Here is a 24,863-nt window from a genome sequence, read left to right as displayed (position 1 = left end):
TAACTATTCGAGCTATACTCGTTGGGAAGTTAAACGATTGTGGTAGAGTCAGATGAACTAGGTTGGTCGTCCATGTATGCATGTCTCTGCATTCACATTTAGTTAATAAATTAGATTAAGGGGGAAACATATAGAAAATAAAACGTACCGAGTGGGCGGGAAGTCCTATTACATTGTAATAAAACCAGCTTAATCAGGCTCTACGTCTGCCAATTCTCACCGCTTACGGAAAAGGTGGAGAGTATAATCCGTGGTGGGGATCATCGGTATGTTCGTTCGTGATTGGATGAGCTTAGTCGCAGTTGAGTGTAGAACGATGGCGGATACGAGTGCGTTCACTGTCGAAGAGCGTTTGTTAGCTTGTGTGTGGGAAATCGTCAGCGTCACGGCAAACATTATTGACGTGGGAGAAGAAGGTTATTAGAAACTGGAAGCGTTCTAGTTGTGCCACGCAGAGGAAGACCGAGCACTTAAGATGAGACATGTACTACTCTAGTGGCATCGATTCAACGATTATCGATGAAATCAACGCGTAAACGTTCTGCAGAGTTAGGCATTCCAAGATCGACAATTCGAGACCATATGTGGAAGGACTTAAAAGTTAAATGTTTTCTTCTAGCCGCAATTAATGAGTCGAGTGACAATAACCTTGATCGACGTGTTTATACATGTTAGTTATTGCTTGAACGCTTTCCGAAATCAAACGATAAAAAGAACGTCATATTCTCAGACGACTGTGCGATCTATCGAAGCTCTCGTAACCAAAATGTTTTTTTCTGGGCGGAAGACAATCCCAATATTTTTTGAGGGAATCGAACACCATCTGCCCTATGATATGATTTGGGCTGTGATGACAGTTGAACATCTCCTTGGTTCATATTTTTTCGACGATGCAGTTAATGAACACAGTTATTACTGATGATCGATGAGTGGCTGTTTCCAGAATTAACGGCAAAAAGTATCGCTGACATCATTAAGTTTCAGCAAGATTGTGCTCCAGTGGATTTTGATTTGAATGTCTGCAGACGCCTCAATGAAATTTTTCCGAAACGCTGGAACGGACGTGGGTGAGAAGAGTTATCGGTTCCATTGTCTTGGCTAGAAAGAAGCTCTGACCTCACTATACCTGACACTCTGGGGTTTTGTAAAACAAAAAATCCGAAAACGCAAATACATCAACAACGAACAGCTCCAAGACGCTGTTCCTGAGAATTTAAAATACCCCTGATATGCTATTGAGATGAACAACTGGACATGGAAGCGCATTCAGCTGTGCTTTGTACGTGGTGGAACCCACTCAAACGTTTTAGAAGCATAGAAGGTAAGCTGCACTTATCCTAATAATTTTATAACTAGTTTAAAGGGACTTCCCGCTTACTTAGTATAAAGGAAGTCAAAGATTGGAATATATAAAATAGATAATCGAAGTTATAGGATGTAGTAAATACGTAAAGGTTAAAAGATTAGCATATAACAAAAAAGAATGGTGAATAGCATGAAACCAGTTAAATGAGTGAAATAAAAACATTTTAATAGTATTAATTTAAAAAAGATGAAACTCAGAAAATTGACGTCAAATAAAGAAATACATTCAATTTTGTTCGTTACAGAACTTTTATGGCTTTTTTTATCTACTGTAGTAGCCTATAAAAAACCATCTGCGCAATATCTAGACCAAACTTAATTTTCATTAAATAATCAGTTATAAGACTAAGCAGTAAATAAAATTAATCTATAAGCAACGTTCAAGGTCATACATTATTTTAGTTTTAAACAAATTTATTTTTTGTTGAAATGATTATAATATAATGTCATTACAACACATATCATTCTTTAAGCTGTTAATCCTATAAACAATTTTTTTTTTTTTTAATTAAAGCTATTTCTATATATTGAACGTTAAAGTATAGCGCTATAAAGTAAAGAGTAAATAGTGTTAAGATACATAGGGTGGTTTAGTTAAAAGGAAAAGTTAACATAAATTTTAGTGAGAAATACGGTATACAGTTATTATAATTTTGCACGTAAAAGATTACCGGGGTTAACTATCTAAAACTTTGATTTATTAAAACAACCTTCAAAGCAATTTATCATTGTCCAATAAACATATATAGATATATATGTAGGGCATTGTACGATCGTTGCCATAGCAACTTATGGAGGTGCTCAGCAAGCTCAGTAGCCCTTACAGAGCGAGCGATCCTGCATCCATCTGAAACCCCCCACCCGACAATTCACTACCCTTTAAAAGCTGCATTACGAGGACTGCGCGGGAGAATTTCATTACCCCCACACGAGCGTATAAACCCGACCACACTACACAATTCGCTTCCTCTCAGTCAAAAAGAAATTTCTTATCCTTTCGTACTGCAGTGTAAACGGAATATCGTTTATTCTTATCGGTAAGTGTAAAATACTTATACAAAATCTTTATCGACTTCTGTTCGAGTAAGTACATACTTTTTTATACAATAATTAATTAATATTTATAACTATAAATTATTTTTATTATAAAAATAAAATTTCAAGACTTTATTGTTGAAATAATTTTTTTTTAAGTGTAAAAATATATATATAGACACATACATAAATTATAGATAGATACTATTATAGTTATAGTAATACAGAAATATAAAATAAATACGCATTTTAATTAGGATGAGTGGAATAGAAAGAAAGAGAGAAAGGGGGATAAAATGAGGAAGAAAAAAAATGTTAAAATAAAAGAAGGAAAAGCGACTGGAGTATTACAATAAAAAGAGTAATAAATGGGTGAGAGAATGCGCAACAGAGAAAAATTGATTTATTGATATTACTTTTTTAAATTATTATTTCCCAATTCAAATATAACTTTAGATTCAATGACATTTTATTTATTCTGTTATGAATGTATTATTAGTTTAAAGGTGAGCTCATCGTATTTTTTTACATCAAAAAACGATTTTTATTTATAATTTATAAAAAAAAATTGTTTATATAATATTTAAAATATGAGTATATATGATTCACATTATGTATGTATGTGTAAGCGCTTACGTGTGAACGCTTGCCCCTTTCCAAATGTATGTACTACATTTTATTTAATTAGCAAGAAGCTGGATTTTGAAAAGGGTCAAAGCAGTTACGCGAGGTTTATGATAAATAAGAATAAAAGAACAGTATAGACACAAAAAAATTAAATAAGGAACACAATTTTTTTTTTAAATAAAAGATAACGAAATTATTCATTTTTTGTAATTTATTGCAATAGTCTCCAGCTTATACGAATAGATATAAATAAATATAATTAAATTACAATTAATTAAATATAAATAAATTGTAGAAATAAATTTGAGTTTAATTTTCTGACTCTTATAAATAATTGAACCTACACAAAATTTTATTAATTTATTAATTTTTGAGTTGACAGTAGTACGCATATTTAACTGACTTGATCAAATGACTGTAATCAACATTTTTATCAAGGTGTCAAAATAATGGAACTTAAAAAAATTTAGTTCGTAAATTTTGTCTAGATTATAATGCTAAGTTGAAATAATTACATAAAAAATTAAAATAACATTATGATTAATTCTCTCTTATCATCTGTTGGATTTTTATTACTTACAGTAAGCTATAAAATCTTTAAACTAGAAAAAAAAGCATTTTATACAAGAATTCCTCTGCGCAAAAACTCTTAATACGTTTAACATTCTTCTTTCCCGGCGAATATGTAAAGGAAAATGTATGGTGTAATCGAGTTAAAAATGGAGTACCGGGAATTTTTTTCAAATGTTTTAACTTTCAACTAATTTATTTAAACCAAAAAAACATATATATGTATATGCGTACGTATATGTGTGTATGCACTGTTTTTAGTATTGACCAATTTTCTTCAAATTTGACTGAAATATATATATATATATTTATTACATTTTAATTACATTTACATTTATTTACAATACATTAATTACATTTTCATATATATATGGGGTATTGATCATATTATTTTTTTATTCGTTAAAGGGATGGAGGATGTCGCGAAAAAATCTATTTCGATTTTCCTCAGTTGTATTTTAGAGAAAACTTTATTAAAACAAATTTGTTACCTACAACGCATATATAAATAATGCAAATATTATTTCCCCCTTAAAAATTTATATATATATATATATATATTATTCTTTTGCTCTACCTCCTTTGGTTTAAATATTTTTCAAAAGGTTTTGAACAAACTTTTTGAAAAGTTTTGGTTTTTTCATCAACATTTATACTTCATATATAAAATTATCAAGAAATGTCTACATTTTTACTTCCTTGTATGAAATACAAGGAAGTATTAAACTGCGAAAAATTTCGGTTTTCAGATTTCAACGGAAATATCCATTTTGACCATCCCTGAATCAATTTTGACTAGTTTCAGCGTGACGTCTGTACGTACGTATGTATCTCGCATAACTCAAAAACGATTAGCCGTAGAATATTGAAATTTTGAATTTAGGACTGTTGTAACATCTAGTTGTGCACCTTCCCTTTTGACTGCAATTGACTGGATCAAAAGTATCCAAAAAATCCCAAAATCCAAAAAATTTGAATTTTGGACTTTTTCTTAACTGCTGTCATGAGCTCTCATTGAGAGCTTGTCAACGATATATTTATATTTTATAAGTGGTACTTATTTTCATTGGTTCCAAAGTTATAACCAAATAAAATTTTAATTAATGAAATATTTGGATCTTACAAGGGAAAGACACATCGGATCGAATCAGACTTCATTTTCTTTTTTTTAATTTAAATATATTGGTTTATTAATAATTATTAACTTCTGATTGTAAAAAGTTTTACTATAATAATTCAGTAATAACAATAAAAAAAAATATATATATGAAAAAATCAGAACTTTTAAAAATGCGTATGTGTGATTTAACAGGTGTAAAAGAAAGTCATATGATGTCCATATGATATTTTTTTTTGTTTTGTTTTTTGGCTCCAACTCCTTTTGATTCTTATTACCACTAGGAGGGAAAGTCATGCAATACTATGGCAGTATTTTTTTTCTGTATTTTATTCATCAAAAAAAAAAGGGAGTTAATTTTGTTCATAAAAGAAACAAATTATCAGAAGATTTTCATTTAAATTTTAGATTTTTGTATAAATTCAATTCGACCCTTTAATGTACGTTATTTTCAGAAAATAACTTCTTTTTATAATCGGTACTTATACAAAATAAAAGAGCTAATTTTCATACTATCAGTTAGTTTTATATTTTAACTTGAAAAAAAGTACTTCAAAATTATTAAGCCCCGCTTAATTTGGTTTACATCTCACGAAATTGTAATAAAAAAGACTACATTTGTTGAACCGATGCCAAATCATGTCGTAAGTGAATAAAAGAGGACGTATTAATTACTAAATATTCACAAATTGTACATAATAGGAGTTTTCCTTTCCCGTCTACATAGCACTGTAGCAGAACTATAGCTCTAGAAGGGAAACTATTGTAATCGGTTCAGTTCAGGCATATGCGGTTTTCACCAGATCTTGACGTTTTCACACATGAACCCCAAAAACCGGATGGAAATTTTCCGGATATTCGCATGATTGTGTGTGTTCGGTGACGCCCTTTAAATCACCTTATATCTCCAGAACTACTGGACCGGTTTTCACCAAACTTGGTCAGATTACTTCTATATGGGGCATTGATATCATTAAATTTTCAACTTTAAAGGTCAAAGGGGTGAGGCTGTTCAGCAAGGTCAACTTTAGTATCTCGAGATTTCGCCTAATTAAGGTAATATTTTTCTTACGCATATTTGCTAACGATAAAAAAATAACAATATTTGCCAAAAAAGTTTTGCAAAATCGCACCACCCACCCAAAAAGTGTGACGTCACAAGTGAGCGACAGAATTGAACAAATGAATAATATTTAAAGTGTAAAAAATTAACTCGGCCTAGCTGGGTCTCGAACTCGATCCCCTGGGTCGACTCGGTACCTGGTGCGTTAAACCTCGCGTCTACACCAGCTCCCGATCGTACAAGCAAAATTTGTTCTATGCAAATTGTAAAATTACATTAGTTTACTTAGTGCCTACCGTCGCCGCTTGTACCGCCACCCCCGCGCGAATTAAATACGGTATGCGCGGGCGCTTTGGTTACAATCATTAAATTAAATAAACGAAAAATATTTTACTTTAACAAAATGATAAATATTTTAAATTAAATTGTGTGTCTATGTGTGCATAAGTCGTGCAGAAACAACTGTGTTGTCAGCTTTTTTTTCTGAATAAAGTTTGTTATTAAATAAGATCTGTGATATGATTAATTTGCACTGTACGTATGTTTGCCTGTATTTCAATTAATGCCTCCGAATTGGCTTAACATAGATTCTTCGAAAATTCCTATATATGGAGCAATGATACCAATAAACTTTAAGCAAATTTGAAAAAAGGGGAAAGTATAGTTTTGATTTTTTTATATTGTGATTGTCAAAAATTGAGCTGAGTATGCAAAAATGTATGAAAATATGTATGATGAAAACACTTATAAAGAATTTCAAATTTTTAAGTCAGTCGGATTTAGGGAGGGTATATTCTACTTTATTTTTAATATAAATTTTTTTTACCTCATATTTCTCAAAGACTCGTTGACCAAAAATGTTTAAATTTGACACAAATATTAGTTTATGCGTATCCCAGCTTTGGGCTAATTATCGATCCCACTGGACTAGAAGGCATCATGGTACCCGTTTTAAATTTTATATTTATATTAATAATTACTCCAATATATAAACTTTTAAGCCCCCCCACCAAAAAAAAAACAAGGAAACTGAACAGAACCTGTACTCAAAATATCAATTTTTTTTAACTTTAATTTTCAAGTGAGTCAAAGGATTCAAATTTTTTTATTGAAGATTTTGATATTTTTCGCAATTGTACCCTAAAAATTAATATTTAAAAAACGTATGGCGTATTAATACAAAAAATCTGTCAACGTTTAAACCGGGATAGTTATTTTTTTCCATCATTTCGATTATACGGAATTTCATTATATCTAACATAATTTTACAGTTAAAAATACATGAATATTGTAAGTTTAAAACTGACAGGTACAGTTTCATGATGAAAAAATTAAGCAAGTTCATTTTTTGCTTGCTTAATTTTTTTTCTCAATGGAATACAGCATTTCATTATGGTTATCAATAAATTGTACTTGTTGATTAGCGTCCCACCAAATTTATTTTTTCGGTTATATGGACGTCAACTGCTTTTCAAATTTTTTCATCCTTTTTTCCGTCAGAAACTGCCATTACAAACTTATGTAACCTTAAAAAACCTCGATTTTTTAACAAATTATTTAATGTTAATAAGGTTAGAGAATATAAGAGAACCAAACATAACGCTCGCTTTCCACGTCGAATTAAATTATATTCGATAATTGGGAGGAATAAATAAGCTGTCAATTCAAATTTTTAATGTTTATTTATTTTTTATTGAGGCCCGTATTAAAAAATAAATTAGGTGGGATGCTAACTGTCAAGTAGCCGATAAATTAAAAGAAAATCTATTCAGCTTAATCATTTTTTTCACTTAGGGGAAAATTAATATTAATTTAATTTTTTCTTGCATTTCTCATACTGTATATATATATAATTTTTAAAATTAAAACACACACACACACACACACACACACACACACACAAGTCTTTTATTAACAGATTTGATTTATTATTATGATTTTTATGTTCAGCTAATAATAAATATTTGTAGTATCACAGATAAACTGTGTATAATTATGTATATATATATATATATATAAATGGCATTCGGCAACGCAGACTGAAATAAAATGTTCAGCATTTTTAAAAAAATTAGGGTTCAAATACAGAGATAGAAGAACAATTGCTATTATTTACAGGAACCAAACAGCAACAGTAATAACTGAAGAACATAAGAAAGAAGCTGTAATAAAAAAGGGAGTCCGACAAGGGTGTTCCCTATCCCTGTTACTTTTTAATATTTACATAGAACTAGCAGTTATTGATGTTCAAAAACAATTTAGATCGGCAGTAACAATACAAGGTGAAAAGATAAAGATAAGATTTGCTGATGATATAGTAATTCTAACTGACAGTAAAAAAGATTTAGAAGAAACAGTGAACAGCATGGATGAAGTCCTACGCAAGAACTACCGCGTGAAAATAAACAAGAACAAAACGAAAGTAATGAAATGTACTAGAAATAACAAAGATTGAATGTGAAAATAGGAGGAGAAAAGATTATGGAGGTAGAAGAATTTTGTTATTTGGGAAGTAGAATTACTAAAGATGGAGGAAGCAGAAGCGACATAAAATGCCGAATAGCACAGGCGAAACGAGCCTTCAGTCAGAAATATAATTTATTTACATAAAAAAATTAATTTAAATGCCAGGAAAAGATTTTTGAAAGTATATGTTTGGAGTGTTGCTTTATATGGAAGTGAAACTTGGACGATCGGAGTATCTGAGAAGAAAAGATTAGAAGCTTTTGAAATGTGGTGCTATAGGAGAATGTTAAAAATCAGATGGGTGGATAAAGTGACAAATGAAGAGGTGTTGCGGCAAATAGATGAAGAAAGAAGCATTTGGAAAAATATAGCTAAAAGAAGAGACAGACTTATGGGCCACATACTAAGGCATCCTGGAATAGTCGCTTTAATATTGGAGGGTCAGGTAGAAGGAAAAAATTGTGCAGACAGGCAATGTTTGGAATATGTAAAACAAATTGTTAGGGATGCAGGATGTAGGGGGAATACCGAAATGAAACGACTAGCACTAGATAGGAAATCTTGGTGAGCTACATCAAACCAGTCTGATGACCGAGACAATAAAAATGTATATAAATGACATGAGGTGAATTTAACTGTTATAACGTTTTACACACCTATAAATTGAAAACTACAGAATTTGTAAAAACTGAAATTTTACAAAATATCTAAATCACATAAATGTGTAGAACTATATTAAATAAAATAAATTATAATGTTCTTCATTAGTACATAAAATATGATATAGTTATCCGTTTAACACCACTTCCAATCTGTTTTTTCTTATTTCGTTTTTGAATATTAAGAAAAATAAAATAATTAAAAAATTATTTTTATGATTCTAGATTAACAATTTTACCAAAATGGATTAACAATACGTCAACCAAACATTAAAAAAATTAATTTTTTTTTGTAAAAAAATTTTTTCTAGAAATAAATTACTTCAAGTATATATAACTTGGTATAACCGAGTAAATATTTTTAAATTTTTTCTAATTTCTTTTTGATTTCTTCATCGTGAAATCATACCGATATTATTGCTTTAATGAGGCCAATTTTTGGTTTGAGTCGTTTTATGGCTAGTGCCCACAAATTTTCAATTGATTTTAAGTCTGGGGAGTTGCCTGGCCGTGGGAGCACTTAAATATTTCGTTCTTTGAAAGTCTTTTCCAGTTTTTTTGGCAATATGACATGATGCCAAATGTTGTTGGAACACTCCGTTGCCTTGTGGGAATTTGTTTTGAAGTTGTCACAACCCTTTCCTTCAGAATCTTGATATAACCATCACTTTTCAACATTCCATCTACTGAACAAGGGCTTTCAAATATGAAACAACCCCAAAAAATCTTTTTGTAGGGATGTGAAACTGATTGTTGAATATGAGCCCTGATGTATTTCCATTTGATGCTTTTCTAACGTGTGGAACGCTTCGCCCCTGAACATAAAAATGTGACTTGTCGGAAAACATTACATTTATCCCGTCTTCTTTAGCCCAGCTAGCATGTGCTATGACCGACAAGAGCCATTTTTTCCACATTGCTGGATTTAAAAGCTGCGTTTTAGCTGGCAGACGAATTTTCAGTTCAGCTGCAAGAAGTCTGCATCTAACAGTGTAAATCTGTTTCACTGGCTGTTAATTTTCGATTTAAGACCTAAGTGCATTTTTTGGGTCCTAAGCAGATTTTTTTCTCACTAATAACCGATCCCGTGTTTGGAGTAGTGTTTCTTTTTCTGCCACATTTGCCTTTCCTTTGAGATGAAAAGGAACCGGTTTCTTTAAATTGTTTTGAAATAGCATTCACTTCACAGTCCAATAGTCCAACAACACATTCAGAAGCCATTTGTTGTTGTGTCATGCTCAGGAAGAGAAACAATTTTCAAACTCTTTCTTGGAGTTATTGCCATTATTCATTTAAGATACACAAAACAAAAAATATGATTTTGTAATAAAAAATGAAATAAACTTTGACAAAACATTATTTGTAGCATGACAATTACAAAATAATTAAAGAACAATAACCTCATAATAAATATACAACTTAAATAATGGGTGTGGTCAAGCAGTGCAGCCACAACATAGAAATTAAAAAAAAAATTCCCTTTGTTCGCATTAATTCGCAAAATACGTACGTACGAACATATATTTTTTTGGAAATTTATAGATTTTTTTAGTGCTTTTTAAACGAAAGAGGGTAAATTTGATACCCACAATTATGATTGATCGCTAAGCTTTACTTTTATAGCTATGCTATGCAGCGGTGACAGACCCATAACCGGGAAAGTAAAATTAAAATTGTTCTCATTGCATTCTTATATCAACATTGGTTGAAAGATCATATGAATTTTTAAAGCAGATAAATATATTTTTTCATCACTCACTTTACTCGTTCGATGAAATTTTCCATTTCTTTCTTAACATCAGTTAATCTCTTACTCCACACAATTATGTACTACAAAAAATTACTGGATGGGTGATAACTTTAAATGTGGATAAAACCATTGCCTTGTGCTTCTTAGGTAGACTTAACATTGCTGATCGCATAGATAAAATTCCTATTAACGGTAACGATATTTCTGTTGCTCACAAAACGAAATCTCTGGGTGTTTTATTAGACGACAAGTTCTCGTGGGATGATCAAATCGATTTCGTTTGTAATAAAATCAAGCGGTACGTTTTTGCTCCAAAGGCCCTCAATAAAACACTAAGTTTGTCATCATTTTCCCTACATAGATTCTAGTATAAAGTACAATGTCATCTCTTGGGGCACCCTCAAAAAGTCATGACGAGTTTTTAAGATTTAGAATTGGGCTGCAAGTTCATTATATGGCACCCTTAAGTATGAATCGTGTAGATCTATATTTAAAAAATTAAATAAGATATGTTAACTTATGCTTGCGATCATTTTATGAATGTACACACTTTGCTAAAAATAATGATGATTTATTCTTAAACAACATCCACCTTAACCAAACCAAACAACAAATCCTGTTTAGCCTCTGGGAATTACCGTTCAGGTGTTACTTCAGAGGATGAATGAGAATGATATGTATGAGTGTAAATGAAGTGTAGTCTTGTACAGTCTCAGTTCGACCATTCCTGAGATGTGTGGTTAATTGAAACCCAACCACCAAAGAACACGAATATCCTCGATCTAGTACTCAAATCCTATAAAGTTAACTGCTTTTACTAGGACTTGATCGCTGGACCTCTGGATTTCCAAATCAGCTGATTTGGGAAGACGCGTTCATCACTAGACCAACCCGGTGGGATTAAACAACAGATCTTTTTTTTTCAGTTTAGTCTCCGGTAACTACCGTTGAGATAATATTTCAGAGGATGAATGAGAATATGTATGAGTGCAGATGAAATGTAGTCTTATACAGTCTCCGACCATTCCTGAGATGTGTGGTTAATTGAAACCCAACCACTAAAGAACACCGGTTATCCACGATCTAGTATTCAAATCCGTTAAAAATAACTGGCTTTACTAGGACTTGAACGCGACTTCCAAATCAGCTGACTTGGGAAGACGCATTCACCACTAGACCAACCCGGTGGGTTTAAACGACAGATCTTTTTTTTCTTTTTTTTTTTTGTTTAACCTCCGAGTCCACAGTTAAGCATTACTTCAGAGGATGAGATGAATGATTTGTAGCGTGTGTGAAAATGCCATGCCTGACCGGGATTCGAACCCGGATCAAAACAACAGATCTGTTTTCATATAACTCAACGCAAGTCTTTAATGAAAGGGTCTTATTAGCTTCCGTTTACATCTTTCCATAAAAAAAAGGATGGTGCGTAGGTTTGTTTGTTTGATGAATTTTCTCTCATTTTTACTTCCTTGTACGAAGTAAAGGAAGTATTGTGATCGCGAAAAAGTCTCGGTTTTCAGATTTCGTTCGAGAAGATAAATCGTTCGAATGAACGAATCATTCGTGCACTGCGCGCATCCACCCGGCGCACACGTGGTCCGCTCTACGCCAATAGCAGCTAAAATAAAAATCTCATGTGGACACCTCATGACTTCCTTGTACGCCTATTAAATTACATACACACATTTTTTGCTGCACTCCATTTAAACTTATTTCATTTGAAAGTGAGATACGATAATTGGTGAAATATTAATTTTTATTAACATCAAATATTTATACAATTATTAATTCAACAATCTTACATGAAAAATTAGGATAGAGTAAATGTCCTTTTATTAGTCGTATTACTAGATCAGTATTATTCGTATCTTTGTGAGTTGCTGATTAACAAAAGTTTCAGATTTCTGGTGTGTCGTATAAATTAAAGTTAATAATAATTCAACTATTCCGTTTATTGAACTTCTGTATACTGGTTACAGATGTTAATTTCAACCTTACGGTGTAAAATATTCAGTTTTTATTATTGGATTATTTGATGAATAATCAAAAATGAAAAAGAAACAATCACACAGGAAAAAGGAAGATAACATGAAGAAATATATCTATAAAAACGACAAGAAGATGAATATGAAGAGGAAGAAAATGTTAAGAACAAGGGAAGAATAAAAAAATTAAGAGATGATAAATATAAAGAGGAAGAAAACGTTAAGATCTAGGAAAGAATAAAAAGATTAAGAGAAGATGATGAATATAAAGAGGGAGAAAATTTGAAAATGAGAGAACGTGCAAAAATTAAGATCAGAAGAATTATATCAAACCAAAGAGCGATTAAAAGACTGGCAACAAAAAACAAATAAACGAAATGATGATCAACTCCGACTGAGGAAGAAAATTGTCCGACAGTATCAGAGGAGTAATGAACTAAAAGATAAGAATTTTTTGCAATTTATTAAAGAGCGGGCATGTATGCCTTACTGTACATTTTTCTCTCGTAAGGGCCTATTTTTCAGTCACGGTGTGGTTAACTTTAATGTAGATAAAATTAAACAGAAATTCACTAGAAAATCAAAAAATGTTAAATTATAGTTTTCAATAATCAGATATTTCACCAAATCTATTACATATACACATATGTAATAAACCTTATTAAATTACATATACACATTTTTCAAAGTACATAAAATTCTATTTCACTAATAACTTCTGATTTTTTTCATATTCTATTATTATTATTATTATTGAACAATTATTTATTGTAAAACTTTTTTAACAATCACGAGTTAATAATTAATTATAAATCAATATATTTAAATTAAAAAAAAAAAATTAAAAAGAAAAGTTAAAAAAAGGAAATGAAGTTGGATTCGAACTGATGTGCCTTCCCCTTATAAGATCCAAATATTTCATTAATTAAAATTTCATTTGCCTATAACTATGGAACCAATTAAAATAAGTACCACTTATGATATATCGTTGAAAAGCTCTCAATGAGGGCTTATTACTGCAGTTAAAAGAAAGTCCAAAGTTCTTGGTTTTTGAAAAACATACATACGTTTTTGTGTTAATTTACATACATACGTACTTACAGAAGTCTCGCTGAAACTACTCAAAGTGGATTCAGATATGGTCAAAATGGATATTTCCGATAAAATCTGAAAACCGAAATTTTTCGCGATCACAATACTTCCTTTACTTCGTACAAGGAAGTATAAAATTGACTACTCAGATGGTAAAAAGCAGAAAGACCGCGTAACAGTTCTCCTCACTTGTAACATGATTGGAAGCGATAAAAAAGAACTAGTTATAGGCAAATCAAAAAAATCCTAGATGATTCCGTGGTTTTTCCTTGCCTGTAAATTACAATTCAAACAAAATGCGTAGATGTCATCTGATTTGTTTTGATTAAATGGAATAAAAAATTAATCAGTCAGAATAGCTACAATAACTTTCATTGTAGCTCATACCTCAGCGAGTTATAATTTACAAAGCATAGAATTAGTTTTCTTGCCATCGAATACAACGGCTTTAAAACAGCCCTTAGATCAGGGAATTGTAAAAATCCTGTAACTTTTATAGAGAAAAAAAATAAGGAGGAAGGTAATTGAAGTTATAGATGAAGCCGGACGTGAGAAAACCGAATGATATCGCGAAAAAGATTAAACTTGTATATGCACTCATGTATTATGCAAAGCGTGAAACGAATTAAAAATTGAAGCATTCAAAACTGCTTCAGAAAAACTGATTTTATTGAATCCGATGACGTTGTGCCGATAAGTTCAATCGAAAATGTGGATCTGAATAGTAACTGTCCTATATTAAAGAGCTCTGAATAGTAATTATTCTATATTAAACAGCCCTCCCGACTGCATTTAAATATTTTCGTTGAAAGACAAAATTTTCTTACCGATGTAAGACCTGGTGAGAATTTAATCATTAGACAACCTTAAATGCCTGCTATTTCTACAAGATGAAAAATATATTTAATGAAAATAAAACTGAAAGTTGATTGGTCACCTGTTATATTATCTAATTAAATACATCATAACGATGTTTATTCCTTTATTGCCTTACCTTGATTTCTTTTTTTTAGTTCGATTTATTGTCGTTTTTTAAGTTTAATTTATTTACATTTTTAACAATTGTTATTTTTTGGTAGTCGTGTTTTGTAATTTGTATTATTGTTTTTATTATTTTTATACTATATATTATTCTAATTGTTTTTATGCATCTTATATAAGATTAATCAGATAATGCGGTTTGGAAACCGCAAAGCGTGTAGATTTAAAAAACCTTTTGAATACTTTGACATGTTTAAGTATTAAGTATGTAATTTTAAATTTAATAATTCTAACAGTAATCTCGTTTTTTAATACGTTTCGTTTAGTTTGAAACTTACTTATGAATTTAAAATTTCTTCAATTTTTTGGTTACGTTAAAGCTACTGGGAGAAGGTGGAAAAATTATAATAATACATTAAAGAATCGTAAGAAAATAAAAATTTAAATAAAATAAAAGACAGGTGAAAAATAATCACTTTTTGATTGGTGGATATTGTTGGTAACAAAATATTTTGCTGTCGGCAATTTTTTTAGGGCTTTTTATGTATAAACATTCAAAAATGTTTTTAACGTAGAAGAAGAGGAAATGATAGATTCTTAATAATATAATATATTATATTTTATAAATGAAATTCCTTTGGTGGTTGTTACTCGTATAATTTAAAAGGAATATTTTTAAATAAAAATTGCATTGTCTATATGACAATTTAGAGATATTTTTTATTTTTGTTTATGGTTATCAGTAAAAATTGGAGAAAATTTTTAAATGAAAGAGAAGGTTAATAGAAATTGTAGCGTAATGAATCATAGCCTAACGTCATCCTGATATTCAAAGTATATTTTGTAAAGAAAAATCAAGGAAATTTAGATTTTAATAAATATCTCCACATACTAGAGAGCCTTAGCTCATGCTCAGTAGTAGCTTCCTAATTTTCTCGAAATTCCTTTTCTTATTTTTAACAGATATAAAATTTTAAGACAGGTGACGCCACTGCTCAATAGGAGATTGCAGGTGTGCCCGCGGATGTGGAAGGGAAAGCTTGTTTTGTCCTTGAAACAATCTGAAAAGATCACCGCGATATCTTTGTTCAGTAGGGAATGGCATCCTGGTGAGTGAAGAAGTGTTTTCGGTTCTGAGCGGATTATTAATCTCGCACAACAGATAAAAAAAAAAAAACGGAACAACGAGTTCGTGCCAAATTTTGTTTGAAAACCGGGAAATCAGCTTCGGAGACTTATGAAGCTCTTAAAAAAAACATAATGGATTAATGTCTGAGCCGGTCAAATGTGTTTATCTGGTTCAACGGATTCAAAGATGCCCACGAATCAATCGAAGATGACCCCCGGTCCGGCCGGCCTTCCGCTTTAAAAAGTAACGAAAACATTGTGAAAGTTTGCGATTAGTGCGCTCTGACCGTAAAATTTCGGAGATGGCCCATGAACTGAATTTAAGTTTCTGCAAGGTTCAGTCACTTTTAACTAAAAATTTGAACATGGTTCGAGTGTCCGCGAAATGTATTGCAGATCAGCAGAAACAACACAGACTTGAAGTGTCCCAAGAGCCGATTAATCGGGCCGAAACTGACCCAAATGTGTTAAATAGGATAATTACAGGGGACGATCATTGGTGGATTGGTATGAATCAGAATGAGATACAATCATCGCACTGGAAGGGTCCAAGTTTGCCGCGAACGAAAAAACGCGACAAAATCGGTCGAATGTGAAAACAATGTTGATTTTTTTCGATTTTACGGGTACCTTGCATCACGAATTTGTCCTAAAGAGGAAGACAATAAGACAGTATCAGTAATACTGTAAAAGTGCCCTCCAGCGTTTGCGCAAAAATGTGCCGAAGAAAAGTCTTACAATCAGGCGAGATAAGAGTTAGGTCCTCCTCCACAACAACGTACCGGCTCATCCTGCGTTCTCGATCGTGAAATTATTTATCAAATTCCAAATTCTTGTGCTTCCTCAACCGCCCACCCTATATCCCTGCCGAGTACTGCCTGTTTCCTGAATTGGAATTTTCGCTGAAAGAGAACCGATTTGACTCAATTGATGGCCCAAGTAAATACGGAGAAGGTTCTTAATACTCTAAGAAAGTAAATTTCCAGGAATGCTTCCAAAAATGGAAACACCGTTGGAGTAGATATATTCAGACAGAAGAGGACTTTGAGGGAGACAAGAGTCTGTAAGTATTGACGTTTTAAAATTACCAGCCCAGTCTTAAAACTTTCATATCAAACCTCGTATTTACACACACACACACACACACACACAGAGAGTAATTTTTCGATGGTAGTTTTTTAAATTTCCGCCGACTTCAGTCAACATTTAAACAAAATTAAAAAGTTTTTTTTTCACTTTTTAGTGAAATTTTTTTCCTCGTGATCTTTTACTTCGTACAGAGGGTTTAAATTTCTAGTTCAACATTAATCAAAATTTATTTTTAACATTAATTGGTTAGCTCTTATCTCTCGTGTAATTATACCTAATTCAGTTAGTTTATAGAGTTCAAGTACACAGACTGCGCGTACGAGTGTTCAGGCAGCCAAATCACAAGCATCTCCTGTAAATCCTGAAGCATATAAAAGAAACTACTTTAACATTCAGTAACCACGTGCTATTATATTTTACAAAAATTATACAAATATTTTAAATTTAAATAGACATGTTAAATGATCAATAAATATTTCTCACTTTTTTCGGCACATCTGATAACTCATGAGTTATCAGATTATACATTAAAATTGTTTATTGTTACGTAGTTCCTTGAATTTTTTAAGAGTTACGAGATTGTCAATTTTCCACTAACAGTAAAAAAGGTTCATTAATATTTTTAATTAAATTTCTATAATAATAAACAGGTAATAAATTTAATTCAGTTTTCGTCACCTGATTGCGAGAAATCCGTATTCTGTATTAAGAAATATAATGAAAGGTTCAATTTTGTTTTCAATTACATTATGCAACTCCCAAAAATTTGGTTCAACAGTATCTGTTACATGTTTTATATACTTTTTCCATTTCTGCTGGCCCTTTTTATCGATGGCAATGACGCTACGTAACTTTTGATTTGTCCCAAAATTAATGCTTATATTTTTAATATGTAAAATATGTTAATATGGATAATGTTTAAAATGACCGGTATAAAACGGCAAGTTAGTGTGTTAACGGGTTATTTCTCCAACCTGGTTATTGTTAAAAATCAATGTTTCCTGCTATTAATCCATTTCAGACCACTTATACAACCTCAAAAAAAGGTAATCATTATAAATACGTAAAAGAAGAAATATAATTAATTTTTTAAAGTGATTAAAATAATCACTTATGAAGAAATACTCTCAAATCGACAAATAATTATAATTACTATCATAAAAATTTGCTGGTAATAAATAAAAAAAGTATGCATTTCGATCAGGTTAGGATTAATAGATGTATTCTATTATTTCTTTTGTTAATGACCATAGCTATCAATATCACTTAAAAAATAATTAAGTAGTACTTTAAAAACGAATAAAAAAAGTTCAATTAAATAAACACAGTACAGTTTTAACTTCAGTTTAATTATCACATAACATCTACCGAAATGTAAATTAATTAATTTTATTACAAAACCTTGAAATAATTACCGTAGTAGGTATATAAAAACACGCGCGTATTCGAATATAACGTTGTGTCAAAATTTCTATGCAATCGGTGAAGAACTTTAATATTTAAACATAAATGATTACAATCCATTATGCGAGTAATTTTTTCGATTGCTAATGTACTTTTCTCATTCTTTTAAATAACTAATAATTTCATAGCTCAGTTTTACTGAACAGTCACTTTAATAAAACCTATCCAAAAGATTTTTTATAGTTAAAAAAAAAACAGCATCAGGAAAAATGATCTATTCTCAAGTTATTAAGCAATAAACTTCTTCATGATTGTTTATAGAAACCTGCTACCTTCCATTCAAAAAAAGAAAACAAAAGTAATTTAAATGAATACCCATTTACTGTTACCTGCTTTCTGAAACGTTTTTAAAAAATTTATTAACTTCATTTTAAAGGTGAATATTACTACAACAATGTCTTACTTAGCCGTCATTCAAAATTAAACGTTTTCAGAACAAGGTGTTATGTTTGACTAAAGTTTTGAAAGATCTTCTTTATTTATGGTATATTCAGAGTATGTTTGATTTAAATTGTGTGTTCACCTAGAATGCTGTTTGTGTATTTAGAGTTTCTGAAGTATATCTAGTATATATCTTTTGTTGTTTATGTACAACACTTCAGTGTTACTTATCATGTTTGTGCCCGTGTGTCTTATTTCAATAAGGTGGCTCATGAAAATAAGTTTAATAGAAGAGTGAACCGTGAACCACCTTTATGTGTTTTTTGCAACGTGAGAAGCTCTGTCTTCCTCTTCCTACGTAAAAGTTTATTTTAATTGAAATAATCAAGAGTGTATAACCAGGTATATCACAGTATTTGCCCAACAGTTTCTTTTTTTTAAATGTTTTATTTATACTTCACCTATTTATTTTTACATTAAGAGAATAACTGATCTGTTCCTTTTTTATAGGTAATCATCAATAAAAAGATGAGTCTTAAATTAAATATTGAAATTGAATATCCAATACCAGAAGATAGATATGACGATGTTATTGTCCATCTACGTAATAATTTCTTTCCTGATGAACCATTAAACTGTTCAGTGAACTTATGCCAACCAGGACAAGCACACAAAGGGTTAGAAGATCACTGTTTAAAAACATTAAAAGATAAATATTCTATCATGGCATATGAAACAAGTACTGGAGAGGTAAGTTATAATCATTATATTAATTAATATTATTACAGAAATTTTTATTACTAGTAATAAATAATGGGAAGATTTAATCATAATAAGTGATTTAGAAATTAATCAAAGAACGCGGAAATAATGTTGAATTGAACAAAATATAAAAAAATAAAAAAGTTTGTGGAACAAGAATGAAATAAAAAAAAAACCATTTAAAATAAACTAAGGGCAGAAAAAACCCCAAAAAAAAAGAATCAAATGGAATAGCTAGAAGCAGGATAATAATCTAATTCTACAGTTTATCACATTCAAGAATATGGTACTCATTGTGATTAAAAACTGTATTCAGTTTAGCCAAATAAATAATAAAATGTCAATAAAGATAATATTTTTTAGTATTATTGAATAATAACTTAAAATGTTCACTCAAAAACACTAGAATCCAATGGCGCTTAATTTAAATTTCTATGTAAACCAAACAAATACATAATTAGTTTTTACTAATTACCTTCTCTTTCACCCTTCCAGCATGTTTTTGGACAGATTTGGCCTTCTGATCACTACTGAAAAAACAACTAAACCACTTTCATATTCCTTCCATTGACTAAACTAAAAAAGGGAACGAACAAGGAACGTTCCATACACACACGGAGTAAAAAAAAAAAAACTATCTTCGACCAGCACGCCAGGATCGGCACTGCAGGAGCAACAGTATTTTCTCTCCCTTGCAACCTCGCATGTGGCTTCCAATGTGCACATTAGCCAAACACCATGCCACTGCAATTGTGAAGCATACTGTTCCATACAAACATTATTGTATCTTTTTCATAAACTGGGGAATGGCTACTGACATTAAGCTAAATTGTACAAGTATAAAGAAAAAAGGACTCATTATATTAAATGTTATTGATAATATCAAGTGGTAATAGGGAGTGCTGCAGTTTCACAGTGCCTATATGCAAGCTCTATGTTTGAAAGTATCGATCATCCTTTATAAAAGTTCTAATATTTGGAATATTCTACCTGAATATAATAATTCATTTTTTTTTAGTACAGCAGAAGAATGATGGCACTAAAAAAGAGATGGTCATCAGTTTTATTCATATTTACTTATTTTTCACTTAACTAAATTAATCAATTTCAGTGATTCTTTTAAATTACACAAGTGGTAGGTATTTTAAACAAAAAGTTATCTTGTCTATGTTATTAGTTTGAAACATTATTGTTTAATATTGGACAGTTAAAACAGAACTACAAGGTCTGTTCAGAAAATAACCGAACCTTTTTTAATTACACGCCAACAGAAATATTTAGTGATGGCGGTTAGTAGCATTGTGTTTCACATAACCTCCTCTGTAATCTGTCAATCTTCGTGGATTGTTGATATCTTGTTTAGTTTTCATATTATTGTTATAGTAGATTTATTTATACACCCAGCAACTAACATGGTATTTTACTAGTATTGTTTTTAAGTTGGCAAAACTTTTGTTTTTAGCATCAATATTGATTATTGTGTTTAATAACCAGACTGACAAGAACGCTACTACTCCCATTGAGAAAGTTTTTGTTTCACAACAAAACAAACACCAAGACGAATATGTTAGTGAAAAAAGCAATTAAAAAAGTGTTTGTGTAAAAAGAAATGTTATGGAAAACATCCCATGTCAGAAGAATAAATGATTATGTGCAAATCAACTACATCAGCCAGTTCAGAATTCCAAATTCCATAACCAATAATGTAGAAAATTTTGTGAAAGCAGTTAAAAATTAACCTTATAAATTGCAGCTAATAAAACTTATGTAATTTTTTTTAAGTTTTATGTAAAGTTTCTATGCTAACATGCAGAAACGCATTGACAAAAGACATAATTTTTAATGCTGAATGTGCATTTCACATTTGGAAAAGTCAATGTACACCAATGTATGAATACAGGGAACAGAAAACCATAAAAATACTGTGCAGTATATACACAGATTCACCTAAAGTGAAGGAGTTTCATGCTATTTCCTGTGAATAGGTCTACAGAGCTTTTTCACAGACACACAATAACTGGAGAAATGTACCTTGAGATATTAGTAGATCCTCAATTTGAGCAAAACACTGAGAACTTACGTTTTTTAAAAATTGAGCTATATCTCACTGGCACATGGAGGTTTGAAGTTATGTGGATGAACACCTTCCAAGAAATTGGATTGGGTCATGTAACTGACGTAAACTTGGCATTGATATACTATCTGACAAGAAGTCAAGACTTAACAAATTTTTGTGGAGTTTTAAAAACAAAGTTTTTGTCCACTCCCTTGCTATTTATGAAAATTACTTAAAATAAGTATCAAAAACACTGTTGAGCGGAATATGCTTTCATGTGTTTGGGTTGAATTCGATTACCAGTCTGTCATTTGACTCATGGAACACACATATGTACAAACTTTAAGAAATTTCCTCTAAAACCATTAAGTAATCTTTATATTTTAAAAATAAATTCAAAAATCATCAAAAGTGTCTAATTTATTAGTAATCATTTTGAATATTTTTTTTTTACTTTTTAGTACAATTTATTTTATTTTTTTGACTGAATAGATTAGATGAAATGAAAAGAAATAAAAGAAGAAAAAGGAACAGAATAATAGGGGAAGAAGGTAAAGTGGATAAATAAAGTTGAGAAAATTCAAAAACATCTTAACTTAGACTGACCAATAACTTTTTTGATAAAATTTAAGAATAGCGAAGTTTGTTCTAACTTAATGTGTGTAAAATTTAATATACAGCACATTTTAAATTTTTTATTATTAATAGATAGCTGGAGTTGTTTTAAGTGGAATTGTTTATAAAGGTGATTATGAGACAGAATTAGAAAACCTAAAAACAGTAAAGGATGAGAAATTTAAACGTATATTTACTCTTCTGTTTGGTGCAAGTAAAGATGCAGATTTATTTAATAAGTATGGAGTAAATGAATTATTTGAAATACGAATATTGTCCGTCGATAAAAAATACAGAAATAAAGGAATAGCAAATAAACTGTTTGCCAGAAGTTTAGAACTAGCAAAAAAGAATGGATTTAAGGTATGTCAGCTGCAATTAATTAAACTGATTAGTTCTATTTAAGATTATAAAATGTGTGCCAATAATTATTATTTCTCTTCTTTTTTTTTGGTATTTTGAGGAAAAATATCTTTCACGTTTCAAAGAGTATGAACAACTTAAATCTAATGGAAAAATGTGAAATGGTTTTGTTTTACTAGAACCATGATGCTCTATATAAAGTACTCAAGTGGTAATATTGTACTGTACTGGTAATGTTGACATTGTATACTGCCACATGGCATACAAATACTGTCAAGTGGCAGTATAGAGTATTAACAATTAGGAATTTGTTAATTCAGATTACAGCCATCTAACTACATAAAATCACAAAAAATAGGGAAGAGGATCTTTTAAAATGTGAAAGATAAATAATTAATATGTAATAATACATAATTTGCATGTTTTAGAAATTATGCAGTATTGTTCTTAACATTTTTTTTTATCCTCTTAAAAGCAGAAGGTACAAGAGCATGTTTTGTTCTTTATCATGGTACTTCATTACAATTAACCATTATATTACAATATTAAATTTAATTTCACAAATTAATTTATTTACATCTTTCATGCAATAGTTGTATATTGCTACATATTTCATTAAACTAAGTTCTTTAATTAATTTATTTTTATCATTGATAAAAGAGTTGTTCAAACATTCGGCATTGGTGTAGTGGGGGATTTCTCCTACTACTTAAAGCAGGCATGAAAGAACAGTTGGGGAGATGGTTGACAAGCAGCAGGCCGAGAGAGTGATGATATAAACGGGAACCAAAGTGATCTAAAACGAATAATTAAACTTACTTTTTAATATGTGTATCTCTTGGGACTTATGATAAACATTAATTCAGTTTGTACTTCAAAAAAACATTAAATGTATCAAAGAGAGTTACAATTTCAATATCTACACAAGTAAACTAATTTGTCTTGTTTTATTCTAAACATAAAGAATAATATTTAGTTCTGTTAATCAGAACTACACAAGCTGATATTTTTTATTAAACTTTCCACATCCTTCCCATTTTGTTAGTTTGAAGTTCACAATTTTCTGTTTATTATTAAAAGTGTAATTCTAAATCAAATTTCAAGTGCTGAAACCTTATGGAATAGAAATATAAAGGATAAACTGATTTAGTTAGTAAAAAAAAAAAAAAAAAATTAATAACGTACAGTATTTCAATCTGAGATGAGTTTATTAATAAAATGTAACATATTCATCAATTATTAATCAATCAATATTATCAATCAAATATTCATTAATAAATGAAAAATGAGAAAAATACTAGTTCCAATTAATCTTAATATAAGATTGGCTGAAAATTTTGTTATGTAACTAGCAGCAAAAATCAGATTAGATAGTTTTAATTTTATTTTTTATGCTTTTTTCAAGGTATTGAAAACCGATGCTTCAAGCAAATATTCACAAAAATCTGCAGATCGAAACGGATTTAAAGTAGAACATGAAGTGATTTTTGAAGATTATAAAACAGAAAATGGTGAAGTAATTTTCAATATTCCACAACCACATATTTCTCTTCAGATAATGTCTAAATTATTTGATGTAAATTAATATTTACATCAATTATAAATAAACAGTAATATAATTACTATACAATGATATATATAGTAATTTATTACTTAACAACATTAGTAGTGTAGACAAAAATAATTGCTTAAATAGAGTAATATTAAATGATCTAAAAATAATATTTGTCATGCTTTTTTCATATGTTGAAAATAAATGATATATTTATTATATCTACCATTTTTAGCGTAAAATATGGTGTAAAACAACTGTACTGAAACCTCTTTTGAGTATACATACAAACCCTTTTTTTTTAATTTTTACCAAGAATTAAAATTTTTTAAATTCTGCTTCAGTAGAAAAGAACAAAGAATATAAAAAACTGAATAGAATAATACAAAATTTTGTGAACAAAAAAATAAAAATTGATAAAAAACAAGAATTTTTTTGTATAAATCACCAATCAAAAGTCATTTATACAAATGATAAAATATTTAAAACTGTCTATATCTGACAAAGATTTAATATTATTTATACAAATTATGAAGTTAACAAATTATAATATTAAAATATAATCTTTTTTTTTGTTTTGTTTTCAGTCATTTGACTGGTTTGATGCAGCTCTCCAAGATTCCCTATCTAGTGCTACTCATTTCATTTCAGTATACTCCCGTACATCCTACATCCCTAACAATTTGTTTTACATATTCCAAACGTGGCCTGCCTACACAATTTTTTCCTTCTACCTGTCC

The 24,863-nt window shown here is 30.2% G+C and overlaps 1 protein-coding gene across 3 annotated transcripts; it reads left to right on the top strand.

Annotated features, from left to right (window-relative positions):
- The first annotated feature begins 2,154 nt into the window (after window positions 1-2,154).
- On the top strand, window positions 2,155-24,226 carry AANATL7 (Arylalkylamine N-acetyltransferase-like 7). 3 transcript variants are annotated; one of them, XM_075377152.1, is made up of 4 exons: window positions 2,155-2,402; window positions 19,286-19,525; window positions 22,302-22,571; window positions 23,977-24,226. In XM_075377152.1, exons 2-4 carry the CDS (start codon window positions 19,304-19,306, stop codon window positions 24,154-24,156), a joined length of 672 nt encoding a protein of 223 aa, XP_075233267.1. In that variant the 5' UTR covers window positions 2,155-2,402; window positions 19,286-19,303; the 3' UTR covers window positions 24,157-24,226. The 3 variants fall into 3 exon arrangements, with proteins under 3 accessions (XP_075233267.1, XP_075233269.1, XP_075233268.1); XM_075377154.1 differs by having other exon boundaries at window positions 2,155-2,448; XM_075377153.1 differs by lacking the exon at window positions 2,155-2,402 and adding an exon at window positions 5,464-5,770.
- Window positions 24,227-24,863: the final 637 nt, after the last annotated feature.

Source organism: Lycorma delicatula, chromosome 10 (genome assembly GCF_047948215.1).
Source record: "Lycorma delicatula isolate Av1 chromosome 10, ASM4794821v1, whole genome shotgun sequence".
Taxonomy (NCBI): domain Eukaryota; kingdom Metazoa; phylum Arthropoda; class Insecta; order Hemiptera; family Fulgoridae; genus Lycorma; species Lycorma delicatula.
The sequence above is the reverse complement of the archived record's forward strand: the minus strand, read 5'-3'. Positions and strand labels throughout refer to the sequence as shown.

Coding starts and splice junctions, on each gene's coding strand:
- AANATL7 (XM_075377152.1), top strand. CDS start 19,304: ATGAGTCTTAAATTAAATATTGAAATTGAATATCCAATACCAGAAGAT. Junction 19,526..22,301: donor ATGAAACAAGTACTGGAGAG/GTAAGTTATAAT, acceptor TATTATTAATAG/ATAGCTGGAGTTGTTTTAAG. Junction 22,572..23,976: donor CAAAAAAGAATGGATTTAAG/GTATGTCAGCTG, acceptor GCTTTTTTCAAG/GTATTGAAAACCGATGCTTC.